Source organism: Thunnus thynnus, chromosome 1, assembly GCF_963924715.1.
Source record: "Thunnus thynnus chromosome 1, fThuThy2.1, whole genome shotgun sequence".
NCBI classification, from domain to species: domain Eukaryota; kingdom Metazoa; phylum Chordata; class Actinopteri; order Scombriformes; family Scombridae; genus Thunnus; species Thunnus thynnus.
In genome coordinates this window covers 12269978-12295247 of record NC_089517.1, presented here as the reverse complement: position 1 = coordinate 12295247, position 25270 = coordinate 12269978, and the positions used below count along the sequence as shown (strand labels likewise).

General features: G+C 41.9%; 1 protein-coding gene across 6 annotated transcripts in view; it reads right to left on the bottom strand.

The window, feature by feature from the left end:
• The window catches only part of dmxl2 (Dmx-like 2), a 40354-nt gene extending 15562 nt beyond the window's left edge, over positions 1–24792 (bottom strand). For 5 of the 6 annotated variants that reach the window (XM_067584832.1, XM_067584852.1, XM_067584860.1 and 2 more), the window contains exons 1-34: positions 24379–24792; positions 17761–17886; positions 17422–17493; positions 17220–17298; positions 16863–17007; positions 16068–16134; positions 15776–15948; positions 14331–14511; positions 14028–14208; positions 13399–13617; positions 13036–13307; positions 12083–12352; positions 11625–11854; positions 11220–11422; positions 10880–11001; positions 10245–10334; positions 10015–10123; positions 9781–9900; positions 9403–9630; positions 8938–9224; positions 7882–8048; positions 7111–7762; positions 6508–6837; positions 6304–6423; positions 5717–5852; positions 4497–4607; positions 4073–4242; positions 3144–3241; positions 2855–3020; positions 2065–2329; positions 1727–1929; positions 1195–1587; positions 494–676; positions 105–401 (exon numbers count right to left, since the gene is read on the bottom strand). In XM_067584832.1, coding sequence (XP_067440933.1) covers positions 105–401; positions 494–676; positions 1195–1587; positions 1727–1929; positions 2065–2329; positions 2855–3020; positions 3144–3241; positions 4073–4242; positions 4497–4607; positions 5717–5852; positions 6304–6423; positions 6508–6837; positions 7111–7762; positions 7882–8048; positions 8938–9224; positions 9403–9630; positions 9781–9900; positions 10015–10123; positions 10245–10334; positions 10880–11001; positions 11220–11422; positions 11625–11854; positions 12083–12352; positions 13036–13307; positions 13399–13617; positions 14028–14208; positions 14331–14511; positions 15776–15948; positions 16068–16134; positions 16863–17007; positions 17220–17298; positions 17422–17493; positions 17761–17886; positions 24379–24465 — 6552 coding nt within the window. In that variant the 5' untranslated portion in view covers positions 24466–24792. The remainder of the gene's footprint in view (positions 1–104; positions 402–493; positions 677–1194; positions 1588–1726; positions 1930–2064; positions 2330–2854; positions 3021–3143; positions 3242–4072; positions 4243–4496; positions 4608–5716; positions 5853–6303; positions 6424–6507; positions 6838–7110; positions 7763–7881; positions 8049–8937; positions 9225–9402; positions 9631–9780; positions 9901–10014; positions 10124–10244; positions 10335–10879; positions 11002–11219; positions 11423–11624; positions 11855–12082; positions 12353–13035; positions 13308–13398; positions 13618–14027; positions 14209–14330; positions 14512–15775; positions 15949–16067; positions 16135–16862; positions 17008–17219; positions 17299–17421; positions 17494–17760; positions 17887–24378) is intronic. The other variant, XM_067584841.1, reaches the window with a different exon arrangement.
• Positions 24793–25270: the final 478 nt, after the last annotated feature.

Genomic DNA, 25270 nt, shown 5'->3' with positions numbered 1-25270 from the left:
TGTGAGACACAAAGATGTTTATTTGCTTTTGCTGAGGAAAGGCAATTAGAAAATTAATTCAGATACATGTCTGTATGAGTGTGTGTGTGTGTGTGTGTGTGTACCTGCTGGCTCTCCTGCAGAAGGAACAGAAGCTCCATGCGTACAGAGGTGACTCCTCCTCCCTTAGCTCCATGAAGGCTACAGTAGGAAAGAAAGACCCTCAGCAGGGCCTGGTTCTTCCTCAGCCATGCCTTGCGTCTCTCAGAGTGCTGCTGCTTGGCCTGAAGACGTCTGCGCTCCATCTGGTGACGCTCGTAGGCCCCCGCCTCAATACGCTCCAGGGCCTCGTCTGATATGTCCAGTGATGCTGCTCGTTCTCCCCAGCGCTCCACCTCTGAATCATCCTCCTTCCCTTCCACCTGCATGTTCATAAAAACACATTTGCTAATAGTTTTCGTGCATTAGTGAATATTAAGTTGTATAGATTACATCAAATATTACTAGAGTTTACCTTGTAGTTACAGATCTTATGCATGGCTGCAATTTCTTTCTCCAGCCAGCTGTAGAGCTGAAAGCGGAGCTTCCCTCCATCCACCTCGAAGCCTGTGGCCAGCGTACGCAGCTCTGTCATCAGGATCTTTAGACAGGCACGGAACTTCAGCTGCTCTGCAATCACATCCACCTCTGACTCACCCTGAAAAATGTGAAAGTGAGTTAAAGGAAAATTAGAATTAGCATTTTATTGTTGGAGGTTCAATACTTGGATAGATGACGTCATCAGGTGACATTCTGACGTTAGCTCTTTGACAGTGGATAAGAGACTTAACCTGTGAGCTCAATCACTGAATCTAAATGTGTGGACTTCCCTGCACTTGCAGAGTCATGGACTTTACAGGAGTGTATCAGTGAAGTCCAGAGATCTTAGGGCTGTTAAAATCCACAATTCAAGTCCTTAAGGGCCTCAAGCTCACTTTCTACATACTTTGTGAGTCACCTGTTTTTGTTTTGTTTGTTTTTTTTTAAATGGTGAGGCTTTACATTGCAATTTGACAGTGTCAATTCCATTCAGACCCTTTCAGGAAAATATCTTGAGATGAGTTAAATAACTTATATGTAATATTTATTTTTTTTCAAATATGTATTATTATCATTGATTCAATATTTTTGTATTTGTTCTTGTCTTTTTTTGTGTTTTTACAATATTAGTCCAACCTGTGAGTCCTCTCTCTGCAGTTTGGGACCAACACTTTCTGAGCCTCCATCTGCTTTGGTCTCAGCCTCCGGTTTCTTCATAGTCAGACCATCATCATCTTCGTCTTCATCCTCTTCCTTGTCCTCTCCCCAGTCAAGCTTCAGCTCGTCTTCCTCCACCTTGACCATAGGTTGGCTCCAATCCAATCCACCCATGCTGTCGTTTCCTCCCCAGGCAATGGTAGGTGCTGCTGGTGAAACCCAGTCCATACCTCCCTGGGTCCCATTTTCCAGGGGTTGGGTCGAGTTTAAGTTGGCCTTGGATGACGCTTTGCTGAGGGGTGAGGAGCCAGATTTCTTGGTAACTTTGGGAATCTTGGACAGCACTTCTAGGGCCAGAACCGGGCAGCCCACCTACAGAAGATCAGGATGTGATTAAAACCATATCTTAAGACTTGCTTATATATCCTTCACCTGTTTGCTTTTGTAATTTACATTCACTGGACTGTGAAACAACTGGGCCAGGCCCACTGCCATTGATAAGTGAGCCCACCTTGAAATGTGCGTTGGCAGTGGTGAAGAACAGTTTGCGCTCTATGAGGTTGATCTCATCTGCGCAGCTCTTCTCAGCAGTGAGGCCCACAGTTGTTGCTGTGCCCTCTGGATTTGCAAAGTGGCGACGGATGATCAGAGGGTGTGTCCTCAAATAGTTATAGAAACTGAACACCACAGGGTTGCAAGATTTCACCATCACATCTAAGACAGAGGGATAGGGGAAAGGGAAAAAACAAAACTTGAAGTATAGAACACAATGTGAATAATGGGCAGAGCAAATGGCTAGTAGTGGATTTTGCTGTGTACTACTGATAGAAATGTCTCAAACCAACTGACCGGGGTTCTCGTCATCCTCTTTGGGGATACGCTCCAACAGCGTATCCAGGGCTCGGGTGTAATCCTTCATGATCCAGTAGGCTATGCTGCGGAGGAACGGGTCAGGGTGCAGTCTGGAACAGTGGTAACCACTCCCATCCCTGTTACAGCCGAGGACCTTTTCATAAAGGAGACCTTGGCAGGTGGATGAGTTTTCAAAGTCAGCCTCATACAGCCTTGCCACTATCATGGCTAACTGGAGATCATCCATCTTCTCCATCAACACCTGCACATCATGGAACAGCAGAGGAGAGGAGATGCTGGGTTAAAACTGCAGTTTAAGTAAGATAAGTAAGTAAGATGTAACAATTTAGACATTTAAGTATATATACAGTATGTAAAAAATTTCAATACAATAAGACATGGAGCTGATGCATCCAAAGCTCATGCTTGTTTAATTTTTTTGGTTATCAGTATGTTTTGACTGTGTGGTATGGTAAACCCAGGCCAAGGAAAACTAAGCAGGCTTTTTATGTATCTTATCAGTGGAATTTAGACTTCTCATATGTGATTTAAAAGGCTTAGAGCTGCAGAGCTGCCCAAGACTCTCAGTAACAGCTATCTACCCAATTAGTGATGCAGTGATATAATGCTTTTCATTTCAAGACACCTTACATTATATTTCCATAAAACAAGGATATGCTGAGTTCCAACTGTGAGGGAAATGGAAATGGAGTGCTAAAGAAGACTAGGCTATGACAGTATCTTATATGTTGCTGAGGTTAAAAGTGTGTGTGTCTGTTGTTCACACCTCTATGGCATCTTTGAGTGATCCAGCCAGTAGGAAGAAGGCAGCAGATTGTTCAAAGCGTTGCTTTCCCAGTAGGGAGAAGGCATTTTTCAGAGCTGCCTTTCGCCAGCGGTCTTCAGTGAAGTTGTTCTTGAAGAACTGAGTCATCTTCTCATCATGCTGAGATCTAAGAGAAAAGAAACATTCAGCCTGATATTAAATGAAAATTCTGTGAGGAACTTTGTTGAAAGTAAAGTTTAGTACAAGTTAGTAATAAGTTAAGTACTCAGTACAGAATAATGTGTCTCACCTGAAAAGCCCCCACAGGACAGCCTTTTTCTTCATGGCCAAGTAGAACAGAGCAGCATCTAAAGGATCGTTGTTTCTCTGGAATGCAGCTTTACCTAACTGATAACATACAAACATTACAGTTACTAAATAATAGTACCAGATTTCACTTTTGAATGGACTGGCTAAAGTGAAAGAGAACATAAAAATCAAAATATCAAAAACACTAATAGCAAATCATCACCAACATCAGTACGAATGTTTCCCTTAACCAATGTATCATTAATCTACTGTTTAAGACATTTATATATTACTGGACTTTAATAACTACTATATTTGTTGTGCTTTGCTTTGAATTTTATAATTGTCTTAGCTCCTTAACAGTTATTGTAACTATAATATACTTCTCTTGGGGAACAAAGTTCAGCTGGTTTGTACAGACAAGAATGCACATTTCAAGACACATTGCCTTTGAAATTTGCAGGCAGCACAGGTTTGATGGCTGTACTACAGGGGGGGTGTGCAAATGACAGAAACACCTGACAATATGATGCAACTGAATACAATAGCCCTGCAATAAATGCGCCATTGTAAAATCTTACAATTGTCTGTTGGAACTACCACCTTTCAAACACAGGAAACATTATAAGCTTTACAAAGCTGGAATTAATTGCAGGGCTGTTTTTTGATTGTTTTATATTGTCAGGTATATCTGTTGTCTTGTACACCCGCTCTAGTTTGTATACCAACTGAGGAAGAGTCCAAATTTCCTTTTCTACTTCATTACCTCTGTTTACATCTCAGTCCCAATACTCAAAGTTAGAAACTGTCAATCAATCAACAAAATACACTAAATGAAATGATACAGAACTTCCAACAGCAGGTCCTAATTTATTTTTACAGTTCTTCACAGTGAATCTTGGGGTTATTGGTCTTTATTTATCCTGGTACCTTCTCCACCATTTTCCGCAGGGTGTTGATGTTACGTATCCACCAACCCACTCCCACAGCTCTGAGTTCAGACCATTGTGGGTCACCTCTCTGCATTGCTGGGATCATGTTCAGCAGCTCTTCTTCTGCCTCTGAGTGGAAGGCCCATGCAAAGTGACATGTTGATAGACCTGATGCAGAGATAGATAGAGGAAGAAGAGGAGGGAGACGGGAAGAGAGAGAGAGAGAGAGAGAGAGAAAGTGAGCGAGATGTTTACAGTTTATTGTCAAGATTAAACGCACTGGACATCTCTGTCTCATAACCACAAAATCGGATAATATAGTGACAGTCACATAAAGCAATGCAGGTCTCTAAAATAGCTTTTTATGTCACAGTTCATTATGGTAGCCAACAGCAGTATAGTAAGCAGTGATTTTTTTTTACCCTGGTGGAGCAGCTGCATGCGGTAGAGAGGGGGAAGAGAGGTGAGCAGGCAGGTATGAAGACGCATGGCCAGCAGGTACCTCAGTCCACACTCATCGAGAGCCTCACCACCTACACAAACACAACACCGCCAAGTTGTTATTCCACAGAGCAGAGGATCACTTTATTAAAATGATAGCCAGGAAGCAATGCCCTTTACAACTCCAGTATCACTAGAGTTCATGTGGTCCTGTCAGACTGTGTCCCTGAACATTATTACCCTCTCTGTGCTTACTTAGCACTGGAACAACTTGCTAACGTCTTCTTCTCAAAAGACTAAATAAATAGGATGGAAAATTGTAGGAAAAAGACAAGATAATGAAAAATAGCTGTGTCTGATTAAGTACAGTTAAAGAGGAACAGTATAAGCAATGTTGTTTATGTTAATAAAGATTTGATGGCTGGAGATTAGCTATATGCAGGAACACACAATCAAGAAAAATTATGCTTTCTTTACCCTTAGTCAACTTTAATACAATATGATTTCTTACCAAGGGTAACGGTTAATGGACACTGAGGCGGGCCAACACGCCAATTTACAATACAAGACCATTCTGCAGGTATGTGTGCATCTTCTATCTTGCATGTAAAGTACATAATACAAAATAAGGTGAAACTTTATTCATCCCCAAAGGGGAAATGCTCTTATCACTTGTAGTGTGTAGGGACAGCAGCAGAATAAGGACCCTGGAGTCCTGGTCAGTGTATTGCTCAAGGACACTTGAATGGTGAGGATTCTTGTTCATGTAAAAAGAATCAATCAAGGTCACTATAATGACTCTAAATATAAAAACCTGTGAGTATAAAAATCAACACCTAAAAATACTAAAAAAAAATGAAATTTTTGCAATAAACCAGTTCTGTGAACAACAGAAAAAGGAGACATTGTCAGAAAAATCTGATATTAGCTGTAGTCGCCAGATGAAATACTGAGAAACTGAAATATTTTGCTAAGAATGTATGATACAGAGATAAATGGAGGAATTAAGCATCAATAGCACTCTGAAGATAATATGGATGGTTAAAGCATTTATTATAGAGTTTATTAGTTTATTATGATTCAAAATAATGAATTTTAAAGTGCTGATGACTCTTCATGTTATCTGCACTATATGTTATGTAATACACTGTTTGTATCACAAATATGACAGTAGTACATACACACAAACATATATACTGACCTGTGTACTGTTGATCAGTGGAGCTGGTGACCTCAGCACTGGTGGTTGCAACCGTATCTGCCAGGGCCACCAAGAACATCTGCTCTAGTCTGGTCAGTCCTGGGAGGCTGGAGTGCATGAGATGACTAGACAACACCTGGACAGACGAGGGAAGAGAGAAGGTGAAGGACAACAATGATGATGTCTTAGTGATGGAATTTACTATATGAGCCTGTTGATTTTGTTAAATGTTACCCTATAGTTTCAATCTGCATACATTTTGCAATAATAAACACATCCTAATTGAGAGAATATTACCCTGATATAACAATATCATGTGCAGCTCAGCCTGTTATTACTATGTTATTACTGACATGTTGCTCCCCATCGAACAATACAATTACCAAGATATTGTCATTGTTGTTAACAAGATATTACATGATTACTGTTGTACTGTAGTTTCTATGGTATCACACCATTATTAGTCTGTTATTACTAAGCCATTACCTCTTTATTAACCACTTAATTCTTACAACTTGTAATACAAATTCTAATTCAAATTTCATTGCGTTGTAAATGGGATCACCTTCTAAAATATACAGTGATACCTGAGCATGCTCTGGTCCGAAGTAGGTAGGTCCATACTGAGAGAGATTGATAACTCGAGACTTCTTCTCTGGTTTGTCGGTGGCAAAGTTCACAAAGTCATCTGTGGTAACTGTCGGCACCTGGTAACGCAGAGAGGAAGGTGTTAAAGCAACATTGGACCACACCTTTAACAACAAAATAAGATCTCTTTGAATTGTACCTACCTGAAAGAGGTCAGCATACTGGTCTTCTGTGGACTTCTGGCCCCCTTCACCGTCAGCCACTTTAGTTCCCTTAGCAGCTTCTTCTGCTCCCTTGTAGGACGTATCTAGGTCAGCCAACATGAGAGAGTAGAGAGGCAGGGGAGGAATGGAGTTGATTTCTGTGTAGTCCCTGCCCCCGTCGCGGCCAGCTACGATAGTGTCTTTTGCTGTGCTGCCGGTCACGCTGATGGTTCGGGACAGATGTCTCCTTGCTCCGCCCTCACCTGCCTCCACATCCCTCACCACAGCAACTTCCCCGGCAATACACTTCACCAGGTGAGCGAGGATGGCCTGATATAAAGAGGGTAAATTGATTATACAGGGTATACAACATTGTTGATCAGATGAGCTAGATCAGCACATATCACCATTTATATTTTACTGTAGACAGTACCAGAGGCATCTTTATGGTAAGTCTAATCCAGTAAAGATGGTCCTCAATGTACGCTCAATAGGAGCCACCTATAGATTTTAATGATTTATTACTTTTTAATAAAGACCTGAGAGGTTTAAATAATCCTTTTGCATATTTTGGAGTCACTGAATGAGGAAGATTACACTCACCTTGGCGCGGCGAACCTTGCCCAGGTCCATGAGTTCCAACAGCTGGGTGGGATGATACTGGGGCAGAGTTGGGGATAGCGAGTGAGCTGCCTCAAAAAGTCCTCCTTCCTGAAGTCCTGCTGGGGCACGAAGGGCTTCATCCACTGCAGCACTCCCTTCAAACACACTCTTAGACCTGGCTCTCCCCTCAAAGACTGAAGAGGAACCTGCGGTTTGACCTCCAACAATGTCTGCAGATGAGAGGCTGCCCTCCTCTCCCTCACCAGGCTTCTTGTCCTGATGCCACTGGGCATACACGTGCATTTCACAGTCCATGCCCACCACCAGGATGCCGTCCCTCACCCAGGACAGCGAAACTGGCAGAGATGGGGTGCCGTCCACAGAGGACAGGAGGTCCACGGCCCTAAGCAGGATCCAGCGAGAGCGGATCCCCTGTTTGATACTGCCCCCTAGAGGAAGGGTGATGACAGCCACCCCCTCCTTGCTGCTAGTCTGCTCATTGACCATGCCTGAGATACGGCCGTACATAAGAATGTTTGATCCAACACCCACAGTGAGGATATGAGATCCATCCTCTTTTGACAGCCAGTCTAGGTGGACGTAGTGCTTGATGTTGGGTGAGCTATGGTCTCTGGTCATGTACAGGTCAGATCTGGCATGGGGGAAAAAAAAAAATATATATATTTTTTTCAACTTTTGAGACAATCGTACCGGTAAAAACACAGTGGCTGACAGAATATGATGTAAACACACAAGCAGTGACCTCCTGACCTGCTATAGACAAAGAGGTTGGAGTCCACACTGACTCTTGGATCCAGTGTTGATGAGGGTCTGGTAAAGTCGTCCAGGTGGAGAGTTTGCTCCAACACCCACTCTGAGCCACCAGTAGACTCACACTCATAGATGGACACATGCATGGAGAAGTCCTCTCCAGAAAACTGCAGCAGAGGTCAAGAGAAGCACTTTCTTAAAGCATGTTTCAATCAAATTCTATTCATCATATTCTTACAATATTAAAAATCTGTATTGTGAATCAGTCGATGAATAAATGGATGACAAAGAAATATGAGCTCATTAAAATGCCTCACAAGTGCCTGCTCAGACCTCTATCCTGTATTACATCCTGAAGTGCCCTGAAAATCCTGATTCATAAGCCAGGCTGTTGTTCATAAACGTCAACTCAGTTTCATTTCAATGTCATCTAACTCTACTTATTTCACATACAGAGTAGCTACAGGAAATGGAATTAGATTCTTACACAGTCAGGTTTTATTTTTCTTTTTTTAAAAGATTATTTTTTGTGCATTATGCCTTCATTGGACGGTTCTTGGTAAAAAGGCAGAGAGGAAACAAGGGGAAAGAGAAAGGGTGGTTTGTTACATAGAGCTGTCTGAGAAGTCATCTTTGGACACTGTTTGGAAAAGGGCAAGCACTTTCAAAAAAGTATTTGGAAGGTGATTGGATAAACCATCTTCTATCACTGTCTTACCTTGTGAGGCAGCTGGATTCACGAGACCGCAAGATCACAAGCTCACGCAAGAATCCTCGGACACAAGCACATAACTTGAAGGCTGACAAGATGGATTCTCACGTGACCTTGTGATGTTGTGATCTCGCAAATCCAGCTCCCTTGCAAGGTAAAGTATTCATATGCTGATATATCTCTTATTGGATGGTCCAGGCTATACAGCCAAATGATGTTTATTCATTGCATTTACATTTTTATTGGAACTGCAACTCATGGTTTAAATGAATTTTAAAGCCTCTATGAATTCTTGGTACAATACACTGAAAACACCATTACAAAGCCAAATTCTCATTTCTCACCTGTCCTTGTCGTGGCTGTTTGAAGGCCACAGCAAGCCTGCCGATGTAGGAGCAGGACACAGCTACAGGCCGCCCTGACACACCCACAGCACTGTTGTTGTCTTCCTCCTCATTCATAAGGGCCCAGGGCTCCCAGCGGTACACCCGGTTGTCCCGGTCATCCCCATCACACCCATCGTCACCCTCCACAGCACAGTGCCAGAACCGCACGCGAGAGTCAGAGCAGGTAGTAACAATCAGGTAGGGAGCCAGGCACACCGGGTAGATGGAGGAGGAACTCAGATGACCTATAGTGGGAAGAGGGAGATGGGGATAGGAAAATAGAGAAAGTTCAAATAAGAAAATGTGCTGTCAGTTTCCTCTCAATAACCTGGTTTCTTCTGTGCATGTAAACAATCCCTCTTTTCCATTTTGCAAAAGCAAGATGCTGTGGGTCATGTGTGAGAAGAATGTGCCCATCCTAACCTGCGGAGGGGGTGGCTCTGGTAACCTCCACCCCGTGGGGCAGGTCGAGCCGCTTGCTGTACACCAGTTTGGAGCTGAGGATGAGTTTGCTGGCTGATTGCAAGTTGGCCGTAGAGGCTGAACGTGGCAGGGGTCTGACAGGAGAGGTCTCCGGAGATGAGTCGGCATTCACAACTTGATTGGGAACCATTAGCTGGCTCTGGAAGCTATAATCAGGACTCGGCTCATCTGGACACATAGACACAGCAACATTATTGTTGGCCTGAACCTACACCTCAGTTGGCATGTGATGTGACATGAATTCATACAATTCATACTTTCAAGACATGGGAAAACAATATGCCAATAACAGGTCAGATGTGTGTACCCCACACTTACCAACACAGGCCTGGACAGACTTGAGGTGCAGGTGCCACATCTGCAGAACAGAGTTCCTGTTGAGATCTTTTTCTATCACCACCAGGAAGAACTTCTCAGAAAATGGGGCAGGTTGGAAATCTGGTTAAGGGAAAATGATATTATCATCTTCTGATGACAATCAGGTTCTGCAAAAATTCAAAAAGTATTCAGAGACTAATCTATTCAGGGTTTTAATCCAACATTGTGCTGTACCTTCACCAGGTGGAAAGGCAGGTGTGTGTGCTTCTGGTTCTTTCTGAGGCTTGTAACCTAGAATGAAGTCCTCTTGGAAGACATGCAGCAGTTGGGTGTTGGCACCACACTGGATACACATGGAAATAGCATCAAACAGAGTACTAAGTCTATTGATCAGAAGGTTTCTCTCTGATATCTGTCCACCACAGATCTGAGGTAGGTGTGAAAAACACAGAGCAGCTGCTAACCTGGTTTGTAATGACATCCAACTCTATGATACATCCAGGTCTGGCAGTGGACTGCTGGCTGACGATGTTGAACACTTCGCCCACCAGTTTCTAAACAGGGACACACATGAAAAAATGGTAAACTATCCATTTAGCGCACTGCATTTGAAACCAGTAGTGTGGTGGAAAGGTATTGCATATTATGATGCGAAGTGCAGGTGCAGGGTATTCTAGGCAGGTAGTTGTTGGAGAACAAGGGAGAATAATCAGTTTTATGAGGAACATGGCCATCTTTACAATAATTGCTTAAATTTGAGATCTGTGCTTTGTGTTGTAACATTTGCGAATAAAGGCAGCAACAAAAGGAAATTAATGACAAACTCAGATGTTGAAAAGCTAGCCTATAACAATAATTTAATATCTGTGAATGACGTGGTTATATCAGATCTGTGATGTTTCATGCTTGATACGCGTACACTCGTCATCCCCCACCCCAACATATCCGTTCACAAGCTTTGGACTGGATTTCCTGTCCTTTATGACCCACGGTGTGAGACACAAAGAAAATTCAGTGAACAGAGACTCACATCCCAACATCACATCCCAGTGAGCAGTATGTTTTTCATATGCAGTCACATGTATGTGAATCCACTCACAGAAGTTTCAGGATCTGACAATTCATCCAGCAGTTTTCTGGCATCCACAACAGCTTGATAGAGACGCAGGTTTTTACCATCTGAAGCCACAAAGCAGGCACTGGCACTGTTACAGTACGTTCCTGAGAAACAAAACACAAAGATCATAGAAAAGTCATGCAGTGCCAAAAATGTATTAAATGCTATTTGATCTAGAATTGATTAATTACTCTAAGTCTTCTCTTAAATGGGCACAATTAATGATTACATTCCTTCCTACAGGAGCAGAGAACCAAAATCTTCAGGATTCATCACCAAGGTTTAAATTAATATCCGTGTTAAACTTTTTTTTTGTGTTTACCGAGTACAGAGCTGGGTACTAGTGTAGGTAGCCAAGCGACATTGCTGAAGGCAGAGGTGTGGAGAGAGTTGATACGAGCCAGTTCAGAGACCCCTCCGGTGCAGGACAGGGGTCCAATATGGTCCACCCTCCACAGAATCAGCTCACTGTAGATAGCGTTGGGGTCATGGAAGGTCCTTGTAGCTGCATTACGAAGCTGCTTCCTGGTAATGCAAAATAAATGCTTGGTCAGAATTCATGCAGAAGACAGCAAGTCCATCACTATAAAAGCATGTTGCTTGTATTACAATATGGAGTATGTCCTATCCTCTCTTCTGCTAATCTCTTTCTTATTCACTGCCTCACTTTTCTTTATCTGCTTTTTCACTGAGTGCCTCCTTATTCTGCCTTCCCTCGGTTCCATACCTGGGAAGTCCCTTTGGTAGGGGAAAGGAAGAAGGCTGCTCTCCTTCCAGGCTGCAAGGGGCTGAGGGAGGTGTAAGCAGGGCATTATGGTGAGAGGAGGTGAGCAGCAGTGGCAGCACCGTGTGGCAGGATTGGTCATTCAGATGGAAGCGGTGGCCGCAGTATCGGAACTTGTGAGATACAGTCAATACGTTGGAGAAGGCAGAACGCTCAGCGAATGTCACTGCCCACTAGACATAGAAGGAGCCAAATATAAATTTAGTGAGGGCTGTGAAGCCTGAATAAACAAACATACAATGTAAATGTGTTAATATTGTTATTACATTGAAATTATGCTGTTAGTGTGACATTATGGCTTTGGGAGCAGCTTGGTTAACAATAGTAATTTATAAAAACATGCATGCATTGGCAGAAAAAAAATGTTGGAGACCGAGATTTTTTTTTTAACAATAAACCACCTGGTTGAGAGATCCATCAACATGCTTGGAGACCATCATGACAGCAGGACTGATGCCAGGACGGGGGCTGGAAGAAGGGGTTATGGCAGGTGAACCCAGCCCAGCAAAAGCTGAGGCGGAGTGAGAGACACGTTGGACCATCCTCTCCTGCTCCCCTGCCCCAGCACTCCCCCCCTCTGTCAAAGTGCAGGCATACATCAGGATATTTTTACTCAGTGAGTTGGCATCACCTGTAGGAAATGCCACAGGAATACGGGAGGAGAAGGACACCTGGTGGGAGAGTTGAAAGGGAAAGAAAAACCATGAGGCACATGTTCTCTATAGTCCTGATACACTCCTTGGCTTGCTAGTTTATGTTTAGTTTAGTTAATGTTCACAGCTATCAGCCTACATATCTTATTGCATATCACATGCTTACACTACCATTTACTCCAGTATATATGGACTTCAAAGAAGTATCTATAATCATAAAGCTATTATTGTACAATGCCAAAGTGTGCTGTCTCATTACGGTCATAAAGACAGATAACCATGTATCTATTTACAGCACTACATTGTGAATTTATTTACATGCAAGAATTTGATTTTTATATATATATATAGTTTGTGTAAAGATTCATACAATTATCACAACATAAGATCTATTAAAAATTGTTTTATGAACCATGACATGGCAAAGTTTTAGTAGCCTACGTGCACAGAGAGCGTAGTGTCTGTCCATCTTTCAGAGAAAAATAAGAAATATAAGGCTGGGGGAGAGCTGAGACATTACAGTTTAGGCAAAGTTTAACTACAGCTACACTGCTGTCACTGTGTGTGTGTATGAGTGAGCGAGTGATGTAATTAAGTAATTCACTACTGGATTTAAAGCAGAAGAGATAATAATTAGGAAAAATGTTTCTCACTTGCATGTGGAAATTAGAGCAGGACATGAAAACATTTTCTCCGCTCACCTGAACCTGTCTGAAGATACCCTGGTTGAATTCATCCAAATACTTCACATGCCAAACCAGGAAAGAGCCGTCGGCAGGGTGGATGGTGAACAGCATGTCAGGGCTCTTGTTCCACTCTGTGGTCAGAGTCTCCATCTTCCTCTCCAGCAGCATCGAGGGCAGAGGCATGCTGGAGCTGGATCCTGGGGAGGATGCCTTAGTGCTTCCCTGCTCCCCTGGCTCACCCTCTTCGCCATGCTCTGAGGAGGCTTTGTCAGACATCTCGTCCAGATCTAGAAAGACATAGAGCAACTTTATCACCATGATGCTGCATTAAATTTAAGGTGTTTAGGGAATGTGTATCGGCCTGGTTGTGGATCGTACCAAAGTCGAATTTCATAGGGGATCCTTCGGGGTCAAGGGGATCCTCGGCGGTCTGGTCCAGCTGCTGTTCAGAGAATTTACGGAGCTGCAGCATAAAGAGATCCATGGAGGAAGTGAAGCTGAGGTCCTTATTGTTGAGCCAGTGAACAACAAAGCCTCCTCCGCCGGCGCCATCATCTGGGTTGAACACTGCAGAGTCAGCCAGCATTGATGGGATATCTAACAGAGGGGAGAGGGAGGTAGGAGGAGGCAGAGACAGATGGATGATAGTGGGGGAAAAAAGGGTAAATAAAGATCAGAGGTGCACTGAATGTTTCGCTCACTTGAATGAGTTAATTTATTTCCAGTCACAGAAGCCATTTCTGCTGTATCACTATGATGTTTTGGATAGCTGTCCATTATATTTAACAATGAAGCCATTTCATTAGTGAATTACATTTTTCAACAAAGATTTACACTGTAAGATGTCAAACAACAATAAGCTATAATCATGCGAATCTCACACAGTTTGCAGCAACATAAATACATTGTGGGTTCAGAATGATGTCACTATTAGGGCGACTATGAATGGATCTATGGTGAAGAAATATAGAAATACTTCTGAGCTTGTTCCAACAAAGACACTCTACCTGTGTTGGGGTTAATACTGGCTGAGATGTGGAAGTGACACAGGGCATTGGCATGATGAGCGATGTGGCGGTGAGTGTGTGCATCCTGTGTGCCGAGCTGAGAGGGCAGCAGCTCACTGTGTGCCACCAGAGCAGAGGACCGTCGCCGGCCCCGACGCAGATGCTTCAGGTGGTGGATTGACTGTTCAAGCAAAGCACAGTAAGAAAACATAGACAACAGGATTATGTTATTCCTTTATCAAAATATATATATTCTTTTATGAATTATATCTGGTCTGGTCTTATAGCCTGGAGTTAGTGTACCTCCAAAGCATGTTGGATCTTGTCCTTACTGCCTGCCAGGCCTGGCAGGCTGGAGCTGAAGGAGTGTGTGTTCTCAGAGATCTGTCCCCCAAGCAGGCTGTCTTCTGGAAGCAGGGTCTCTGACCACAACCTACACACACCATCCTCACAGGATGTCAGCAACACATTGCACACTGAACCCCTAGAAAGACAACAGAAGAATGCAACTGTCTTACACAACCAGTAATCACTTTATTTTTGATCAATCACATGTTAAATCTAACTACATACAGAATATTATGGAACCAAGACAAGGTTCAGTGTCCAGACAGTAATGTAATTCATGTAATGTTGGATGAGCAGTGGTATATGGCATATAAGCATACACATACAACTATTCTCTAAAAATTACAATGAATCTAACAAACCTCAATATGGACATGATTTATTACATTGTAAAAACAAAGACGATAATAAAGTGGGAGTGCAAGAGGGAGAATTCAAAATTAACATCTCTAAACTCCCACTGCTCAGTGGTCCTTATTCACAATCCAATGAAACACTGGAGATTCACAAACTGTTTAAGTGTTCTTGTTGTATGTTTTGAATACAAATTGGTAATATGTCTAATGCAAAAATGCAAGTAACACTGTAAGGCTGTGCTTTGCATTACTTTTTAACTGGTGATGTCAGCCCGTGATAATTTGCTTGAAGAGAGAGGAAAAGCGGAAGTGAAATATATAGAGGGCAGTCTCTGAATGAGACAGCATTAAAGTGATTTCATCACTTTAATGCTGTCTCATTCAGCTGAACAGCAAAATAGAGAACTCCCTCTCACTAATGCTTCCACCACCGAATAATTCTAAATTTGCCAAATAGCCACCAATAACAGCAACTGGAGCCAACTGGACCAGACACACAGCAACTAGTGGTAATGATCAGCTACACGCATTCACACCTGGCAGCCTGGTGTGTCAGGGTGCTATGGGAAATTATTTTCAAGACAGTGACACCAGTATTTACTGGTGTTCTGAAAATATATATAGGTGTGTAAAATATTTCCTACAGTGACAAGCCGAACACAAAAACAGTGTGTACTTAATGTCACAGGATGCAGGAAACTGACTAAAAGTGGGAACCAAGAGTGAATGACATCGAAGTTCGCAATTCTGGAAAATTCCCATTTTGTGTTGGTACAGCTTTTTCAATGTTGCAACAGAGAACAGTGATTGTGACATCAGCAGAAATCCCTGTCACAAAATGCCACAAAATTATAGCCCACTCTATTTAATAGGAAACGGGGAGAAAGTTTTTTTTGTTTTTTTTTTAATTTTCCACATTGCAGCTACAAACCCTTCTCATTTAGCCTAAAATGGAGAAATGTTTAATCTACACATCAGACTCAGGGTGTAGAAGGAGATGCCCACCCTGTGTGTGTGTGTGTGTGATTTTGTGTACTTTCTTACTTGGGCATGTACTTGCTAGTCTTCCTCCAGGACATACCGGTGACCGAGCGGGGATGGGCCAAGTAAACAAAGGAGAAGTGAACAGGAAGAGGTTTTTTGTCAGAAAGGTCCTGGACCACCACTGCAGAACGCCAGCCCGTGGTGGGATACCACACCTTGAGTAAACAGTCATCCTTTGTACACAAAAACATACATAAACATATATTACATATAAACATCAACGTGGATCTTAAAATTAGAAAAACTGTTTAACATTGTTTAGTTTTGCAACATGTTTACATGAATCATATACCTTGCCAACAGTTGCAAAGTACTCCCCATCAGGAGACCACTTGGCAATGTGAACAGATGCAGCAGTTCTGAGAGAAAAACAAGCATAGACAATGACATTAGCTATATTCACTTCTCCATGGGAAACTCTCCATGGAAATAAAAACACTGTCCTGGTTCTCCTGTCAGCTGTCAATGTGTATGTGTGGTTCCTTTGTGCTTGAGTTATTGCAAGTCATTTCCCTGTTCTAGTGGCTTTCCTGGCCATGCACTGGTGTCATCAGATGACAATTACATATCTATGTCTGTTTGCACAGGGTGGCTTACTACAGTAAACATACACCATTCACTTGAAGCAGCGTACAGATGAGTTTAGATCATCAGTAAATTTTATTAGTAAAAATTATGTAATTCCACAACCATCAAATTGAAAAATTAAGTTAATATTTGTCTGTTTTTTAATTTTTCAATTAAAAAACTTGGAAAAAGTCCATTTTCATTCACTTGAGAGTTACAAGAAAAAAGGTCAAGAGTTGAGAGAGGAAGGAATGAGGAAATGAAGACCCACGCGTCTGTTTGACACCCTGGAAAATCAATTTGCTGATAAGCTAAGCTGTCAGGAATCTATTTAATTCATCAACAGAAAGCACCAAGAGACCATTTACCTCATAAGCAATTGATTCTTTGCAAATTATCTTAGGGTTCTGATCCTGCTGCTGACCTAATAAACACCCTGAGGCGGAAAAGTTTTTTCCCCCATGTAAATCATGCCAGATGCTCATATTTACATGAGCAAAAATATCTTTGTTAAACGTACTTGCACTGCCAGACACAGTTCCAGTCATTGAGGACAGGGTGGGGCTTATCGTCAGTCAGCTGCCCATCCTCCTCCTCTATCAGGGCATCTGTCAGTGGCGGAGCCCACAGCTGGAGCCGCTCAGTTGCTGCTAGGATACGGTTCCCTGAGGACACAAAAGCGATGTGTTACACACCTCACGTCCCACGTTGGCTACTACAGTACACAGAGCCACATGCACGCTGTGGCTCTTACATAATGCACATGTCGTTCCAGACAAACCAAAAGGGGGCTGTGAGTAGGAGCTGTGTGTGTGGAGTGGATTAATTTAGTCAGACAAGTCAGTGAATCAGTTGAACACAGAAAGCACAGGCATACCTTGTGGGTCCCAGGCCAGGTTGTAGGTGATGGCATCGAGGAAGAACTGTCCTGTCTTTTGCCACTGATAGTTAAGCTGCTGTTAGTGACAGGAGAGCGACACACACACCATGCAATGTTATTGGCAACCTAGTGTGATTAATCTCACCAGATATTAACTTGAACAACTATTCATGTATGAAACAGTGGCATTTATGCTCACCTTGTGGCGTTTGTTTGGGTTGGTAGAAAGAGGTTCAAAGATGCAGACTGTGTTACCGTAGGATGCAGCAATCTAAAAATAAAGAGCTGTGTTCATCATCACAACATTACTCACCCCATCAGTGCTTCTGCACAGTCATTCCCACAGGAGAGGGGTAGGTGGGGAGTGGTGCAGGAGAACGGAGGAGCGGAAGGAGAGCGTCGGCAGTACGCGACAAGAGCAAACGCAGGGCTGACTGTACTTCTTTATGCTAAGTGTAATTGATAATGTCTACTGGCTACACTAAAAAAAATGAAAACTGCGTGTGGGAGTGTGTCTGAGTGTGCAGCTAACACTTACCCTGCCAAGCTGGTGGGAACACTCCACACAGCCCACCTGTATGTTCCCATTCTGAGCTCCTGGGATAATCTGCACACACTCAAAGTCGCTAGCCAAGATCACTACATCACAACCTGAGCCGTAGGCCTGAAAAAAGAAAGAGGCATCACATCAGATTAAGCCACGATAAACAGATAAAACCACTGAAACTGAAAATGATAATTATCACTGTAAAAATGCATTTAAAAGCTCTGGTTCAGATTTCTGGAACAAATCCCGATCCCAGATTTATTTGAAGTAATAACACTGACTTCCGTTCATTAATAAGCTTCATATTTCATGTACAGTTTTATACTGCCTTGAATTTCTATATGAATACATTTGATATAGATATAAAACATAATGTCATAAAAATGACTAAAAGCAGGCCATCAAAGATTCAATGGCAGTAATATAAATATATCATTGGTTGAGTGGAACATTACAACATGATTAACATAGTTTGGCAATAGAGCTGCAACAATTAGTCGATTCATCAATCGAAAGAAAATGAATCTGCAACTATTTTGATAATCAATTAATTTAACAAGCAAAAATTTCAAACATTTGATGGTTGCAGCTTCTAAAGTTTGAGAATTTGCTGCTTTTATTTCTCTTACAGTGACACATATTGAATATATTTGGATTTTGGACTGTTGAGCTGACAAAACTAGCATCAGCCTGATGTCACCTTGTAAAATTCACAAATGTTTTACAAATGATTCATTGTGAAAGTACTCTAAAGCACCATTACACTAGCATTACACCTTCTCATGTATGAACATCAGTCCAAGACATACACAGCACATGCTAACTGCTCATGCATAATGCTTAACCTGTATTAAAATTTGGATTACGGGCAGCAAAGTAAGTTGATACGACGGTGGCTGCTAGCGGTTGGCAACCATGTGTGGAATGGCAGCAGCACCTGGGAGACAGGCAAGCTGGCCTCAAAGCAACGGTACAGTCAGAATGACGGCTTGTGTCGTTCATTATTCAGGAGAACAGGAGGAGAGGCTGGGAACCACTGGGTCACACAACAGGACAACATTACAGCTAGTGTGGTATAATATAAAGTGACAAGCCGGGGATGAAGTTATAGTAATGACTGTTACAGCAGGATTAGAGACAAGTAGAAAGAGAAATAAGGGCGGTCCTGTGTGTGCTTTACTATTACTGCGGCATTTGCTCCTTACAGCTGGAATTAAAGGCGGTCACCGTCACGCACTGTCTAGGACTGCTCTGCACCTCTCTCTCGTTCACACACACACACACACACACAGTCTACTGTCTTTGTCAGCAAGGTAATTTGGACCTGGTGGGACCTTGAGCCAGGCTGGCAAGCATGAGTCTATCTGCCTTAAACAGGATGACCTATCATCATCCCTTTGTTCTTTTTGTTTGGGCTTGTGTGTGTCTTGTATTTCTTTCATCATCCAAATCCACATGCACGCTCACAACACAGACACACACACACACACACACGCATGCACACAGAAAAACAAGGTGCTGATGGATGGTGATACAAAGTGGGATGATTCATTAGTTGTAGCAGCATGATACTGATATGTGACTTTGTGGAAAACATTGACACAGTTTATACAGATGGAAGCTTTAACACTATTTTAACAGTAAAGGTTGCCCCTCTTAGTTCATTAGTTACTTTATCAAAAAATCTGTTTATAGATCAGTTGTTTTTAATGTTCTCGTCATCTCAGGCATCACAGGAATATTCACAAAGACTGTATACTGTGTTTTTTCTGCTTGACTGAGTTCATCTACTGAGAGACAATAATACTTGAGGAAATCTGACATCATAAATTAAATAAACTAACAGATTAGAAATTTATGACAATTAGTAAAAGACATGAAGACACGCCATCTGCTTGCCACCAGTTCTAATGTTCTAATGATATTTATTTGATTCAACAACAGACAGCGTTAACAAGCCAACGGTTCTGGCTATGAATGTATCCGCATCAACACCCGAGTATCTGTGGCTTTTAAATTTGCTGACTTGATGAGTGTAACCCTGAAGCAGCGAGGTTTCCTCATGACTGACAGGGAAGCAGCAAGGTTTCCTTTTCTGTCAGTCATGTAAGCTGTTTACATGGAGAATGTCGCTGCCTTTGGATAAATATTACCTCTCTGTAACACATTAACATCGGCGAAGCAGTTGCTTCTAAAGTGAGCGGAGAAACAATTGCAAAATAATGGTATTGTTTCGTAAAAAAAGGGAACTACAATTATTCAAGTCAATGCTGGAGACATGTGACCTTTCACTTGAATTAGCCTACTTCTTTATCTGGCACTTTGTTGGGAAAATACTATTATTTCATGTAAAGCTCTTCAAGTGTTTACAGATGTCCCAATACTGTATTTTTCTGTTAGTCAAACATACAGTATGTGAGAAAGTTGATATGAATTTCTGATGTTTCAGAAACAGCTCTCACTGAATGACCACTCTGGGCTGATTTCTTTAGTCCAAACTTGGAAAACCCCTGTATCATGCTTTTAAAAGAGCTCAACACACTCCATTTCTAGTGTGTTGGAAGACAGTGCAGTCGTCCACAAGACATGTCTACATTACTGATGACATATAAATCTATTCACATCTTTGAATAATGGTAAACACTATAAGGCTGGGTTGCAGTTGGTTTTCGAAGAAAAGTGTGAATACAGTCATGTGCTGTGTTAATGAAAGTAGATAAGAGGAAGAGAGAGAGAGATCACTTCTGCCTTCATTCCATCAAATGCTGCTTATTCCCCGTGCCTAACGCAATCATGCGAGCATGTTCCGCAGACACAGCTGCTACCGTGTGAAACATTTTCACGTCGGGGTTAGCTCGCTGACTCTGAGCTGCAGTTCAAAAAAGCCTCGGCTGCAAATATTTAAAAATATGAATTCATTCATTCTGAACTGTAGTAAAATGGCCCCTTTGTCAATCTGCATTAAGACATTATCCCTGAGCTCAACCTGAAGCTCAGGCCTGTACTTTGCCCCCACAGTCTATAGTCATGCCATATGGGCCTTGTTATTCTCTCTGCAGTATGACAGCAGTTAAACAGGTCCAGCTCAGATCGGTCTCCATTCTGTCTGTTGGCCATAACATTTCCAACTTAATCGATGTGGCCTGCAAGAATGGGTGCATTTGTAGCACTGTAGTGGATCTCAAAACAGAGACAAATGAGGAAATATGCTCTGTTTATCTATTGACAGTTAGCAGGATGTCACAAATATAAAAGGCAGATTTCTATGAAATTGTGTCGCTGCGCTAAGGAACAAGTCAACAGTTTTTGCCATGCATCAAGAGGAAATAACTACCATATCATACTTTATAAAGAAGCAATTTCTTTCTCTCCATTCCTTAGTTTAGTATAGGCTGGACCTATTTCTGCTAAATTTGATGTACTTTTGAATATTGGATTGATGAATTGATGAGTTTGGAAAAGGTTAGTCATTTGTGTTTTGATATATTATATTTCTCTGTAATAGGTTGCCAATTTCTTGTATGAGTGGCTTATGTGACATAAAACATAACATAACTCCATAACTGAATGTAAAAGTTCATCCTCACACAGAAACTATTCCCAGACCTGGAACCTTAGAAAATCATGGCTACCTCCAAACAACCAGCATCATTATCTTACATTATCTGGCAATAACTATATTCTGATGTAGATCAAGATCCAGATAGAGAATAAAACACTATAAATATTTTCTATTATTAAATACACAGTTTAGAGAATTATGAAGCCTTGATGATGGTAGGTGCTCTCTGTCTGTACTTTGAACAGTAGTTGGAACATGTATTCTATTTTTAGTTGATCACACATCCGTAGCTCTGCATATTAAACCCACCGAGCTGTTTGTATGCACGTTTACATCAACCACAGGTCAGAAAACAACATCATAGATGAGAAAATGAACTTTCTAAGCATGATTTTCACAACCTCTCAAGAGGCCATTATCATGTAGTCTCAGTGTTAACAGACATGAACCACACCAAATAGCTAAAAAAAACAAAACAGGAAACAATTGCAATTTCTGTCATTCAACTGAATACAGAAACAAAACATTAACATTTTTGTTGTGGTTCTCTATTTCTTTTATCATTACTGCAGTGCAACATAGCAAAATTTGACATTTGGGTCTGCTTCTGTGTGATGATAATTATAGTGACAATCAACTAACACTGAGTTTTCAATGTGAGAAGAACACTATTTCCCTTTTTGTCTAAATAAAGATTAGATCTCATCTTTTTGCTACCTAGTTCCTTCATACTAGTACAACGGGTTCTCAACACAAAATCTACATCCACCACCATCTGTTGGCCCGCTGGACTGGCAATGGCTAGGCACCTGTCTGTTACTGTCCATCATTCAAACTCAATTCAAATATATATGGCTCCTCTGTCTCTCAATGCATAATAGGTACAGCATGGAGAAAGAATGGTTTCTATCCAGTGTAGTTGTAGCCTCATACTTGCTCATTTGAAATTATACACTCATGGCTGTTGTAGGTAGTGTGTGTGTGTGTGTGTGTGTGTGTGTGTGTGTGTGTGTGTGTGTGTGTGTGTGTGTGCATGTCAGGGTCTGGCCTAGGAGCCCTAGGGGTCAATGTGAGTGTAAATGCATTGGACATGATGTCTAGTGTTCTTCAAATACCCTCCCAGACTCAGAAAGAAAACACCAGGCACAGAAACTGAGGCCTCAAGGCAATGTGCAAGGCTTTAGCTTCCCAGCTAGCCCTGTCCCATGTTGTTGAGCAGATATGACCCTAGGTACAAAGCCCGCCTGTTTATATTCAAATAGCCTTGATCTGGGGACAGTGTAAGGAGAAAGTGGGACAACTCAACTCTATAATTAAACAGAAATGAATAAAGCAATAATCACTGATAGACTGAAAGAATCAGACAGAAAAGGGTGTCTGTGTTCCTGAAATATAAAAATAAAGGTAGCATGAACAGACCAAGCCCAGATTTGGCAGCGATTAGGCAGGCTCATAGTGTTCTCAGCATGAGGGAATGGTAGCGTGCAAAATATCTGCTCAAGAATTTACTGTGAGCCTGCATTGGCAGAACTTAATTAATGCAGTCACACTGCTTTTGCCATGAACTGGGGTCATACAGAAAACAACAACACTGACTAATATTGTCTGTCCGTTCTTGGTTTTCACCATGTAATGACTGTTTACCTGTCAATCTCTGTGAACAACAAACAGATACTAATCTAGAGAATGTATCTCTGTTGTTTCATGCAGGAAATCAAATTGTATGAAAGCATGCTTGTAGTATTAAAAGATTATGCTAAACAAAGGCCACAAAAAACTGTCACGTACAAGAGAACATTGTAGTGTCTTTTCAAGGATTTTCCTTACAGGATGTTATAAAAGATCATCCGGCTATCAATAAAATCATCATGTGCTCTCAATAAAAAAAAAAAAAAAGTTGACTCAGGATGCTACCATTTTGCTTTCTACAACACTCTACATTAACTTCAACGGATCCATTTGTAGCAAAAGAGCCACCACATTTGTTAGGGTTATAATCTATTGTGCACTTTTTCCTATTTGCCATCACAAAGGAGGCTGTAATATTATAGGCTCTTCCCACGTCTCGCTTCACTAAATGGAATATTGACTGGGCTTCGACTTGAGGCGCAACAAGAAATGCTGGGAAGTTGCCAGACCTCAGACAGACAAAGAATATTTATAGCCCAGAGGTCAATGTATAGAATTTGGTTTAAGGCATATTGTTTGATCAGCATGTGTGCAGATATATAAAGTCTAAATAACTGATGTCAAGCTGTCCTATATACACCGATAAACACAAAGGAACACTGAAAGTTTATTTATTCTGTATCACAAAGATCACATCAACTGAAATGACACAATATTAGTTTCATCAGCAACACACTGCCGTCCAGCCCTCTAGCTCATGTATCCATATATGGCTCTCTACGTCATGGCTGGCGCGGCTGATGCTGGGATGACAGGGAGCTAATCATCCGTGAGGAGGATTTAACGCCAAATGGTAGCAAGCTTAGCCAGTTCTGCAACCAGACAAAACACAGCTTTTTTTTTTCATCCTGGCTTTGTGCGCAGTTCTGCAAAGCCGCTACACTGTCACCTGTAATGTGCACTGCAAAATTTCGGCGGAGCATGTCCTATAGGAAATATTTGCCGATAATGTTATGGTTGCGCAAAGGGATTCCCTTGCAGTAATTCTAACGTGACGAGATGCAGCTAAAGGTCATTTGAGTGGCTAGCAGCGATAAATAATATAACGTTACCGTAAAAGAATAGGTGTAACGTTATATATTACCGTTACGCATCTACTCGAGGGTGTTAGCTTGTCTGTCTGACTGACTGTCAAGACGAATGAAAGAGGGGCTCGTAATAAGGATGCCCCGAGTAGTCTCGACTCAGTGTTTGTGAATCTCTCGGTGCGGCAGTTTTGGCTAGCATACCGGCTAGCGGGTGCTTTAGCTCGCACAGCCAATATAAAGCTAGCTAGCTAACTATCCAGCTAGCTTGTCAGTCGTTAGCTTTAGTGGGTGTCATCTTGAGCAAATAATAATATGAAAATAAAACCTCACCGTAAACGGAATGTCATTCACGCTTCCCACCGAGTAGCAGCAATCTCCAGGATTTACAGCTCCCGTCAGCACCTGATGCAGATGCATTTTCCTTATATTTTAGCAGCAGATGGATTTTTTTTAATTATTTATAACGAGTCCACCCTTTCGGTTTCTCCATCTAGCAACGACTGGGAATTCCATCAGTAACGTTCACGTTGTCCTCGGCCTCGCATCTCTGTCTTCCTCCACAAACAGAAGGGGCTGCGGTGAATTAGTGTTTCGACCCGTATGAATGTAATTTCACCAGGCCCTGTCATCTAGTTAAGCATGTAAAACTGGCCGTCGACCGTCGCCTCTCGCTGTCAACACCATCCCTGCGATTAATCGTGAGAGCCGAGGCAGCAGGATCTCTGCAGCGAACCTGACATGCGCGTTCACGACGTTGTTCAAGCACGACTGAATGGCCATAGATATATATGACCTAGATCAGAAAATATCTGCTCCTCAATTTTACCTCATGGGGCTTACTCCTGGATTTAAAAAGTCACCTACTGTACATAGTAATTACTATTGTTTAAAATGACCTGCATTTTAATTTTAATGATTAACTGTTCTTCCTCCTGAGGGACTCTGTACAGCTGTTCTATTACTACTTATCTATGTTCACGGCGCGCCAGTTTTGTAGAGATGGCACCCCTCTGTATGTTTGAGTTCATTGGTCATTAATGTAGGGTCTGGGGTAAAATCAAAAGAGATAGTGTAATAATTTTGTCAGTTACCGAAAATATAAAAATGTAGTCATGAAACAGTGCAGCATGCAGCAAAGAGCAGCCATATTCTGACAGAAACACATTTATGGAGCTGTATGTAGACAGTTTTCTTACTGTAAGGCGATGGTAGTGGACACCTT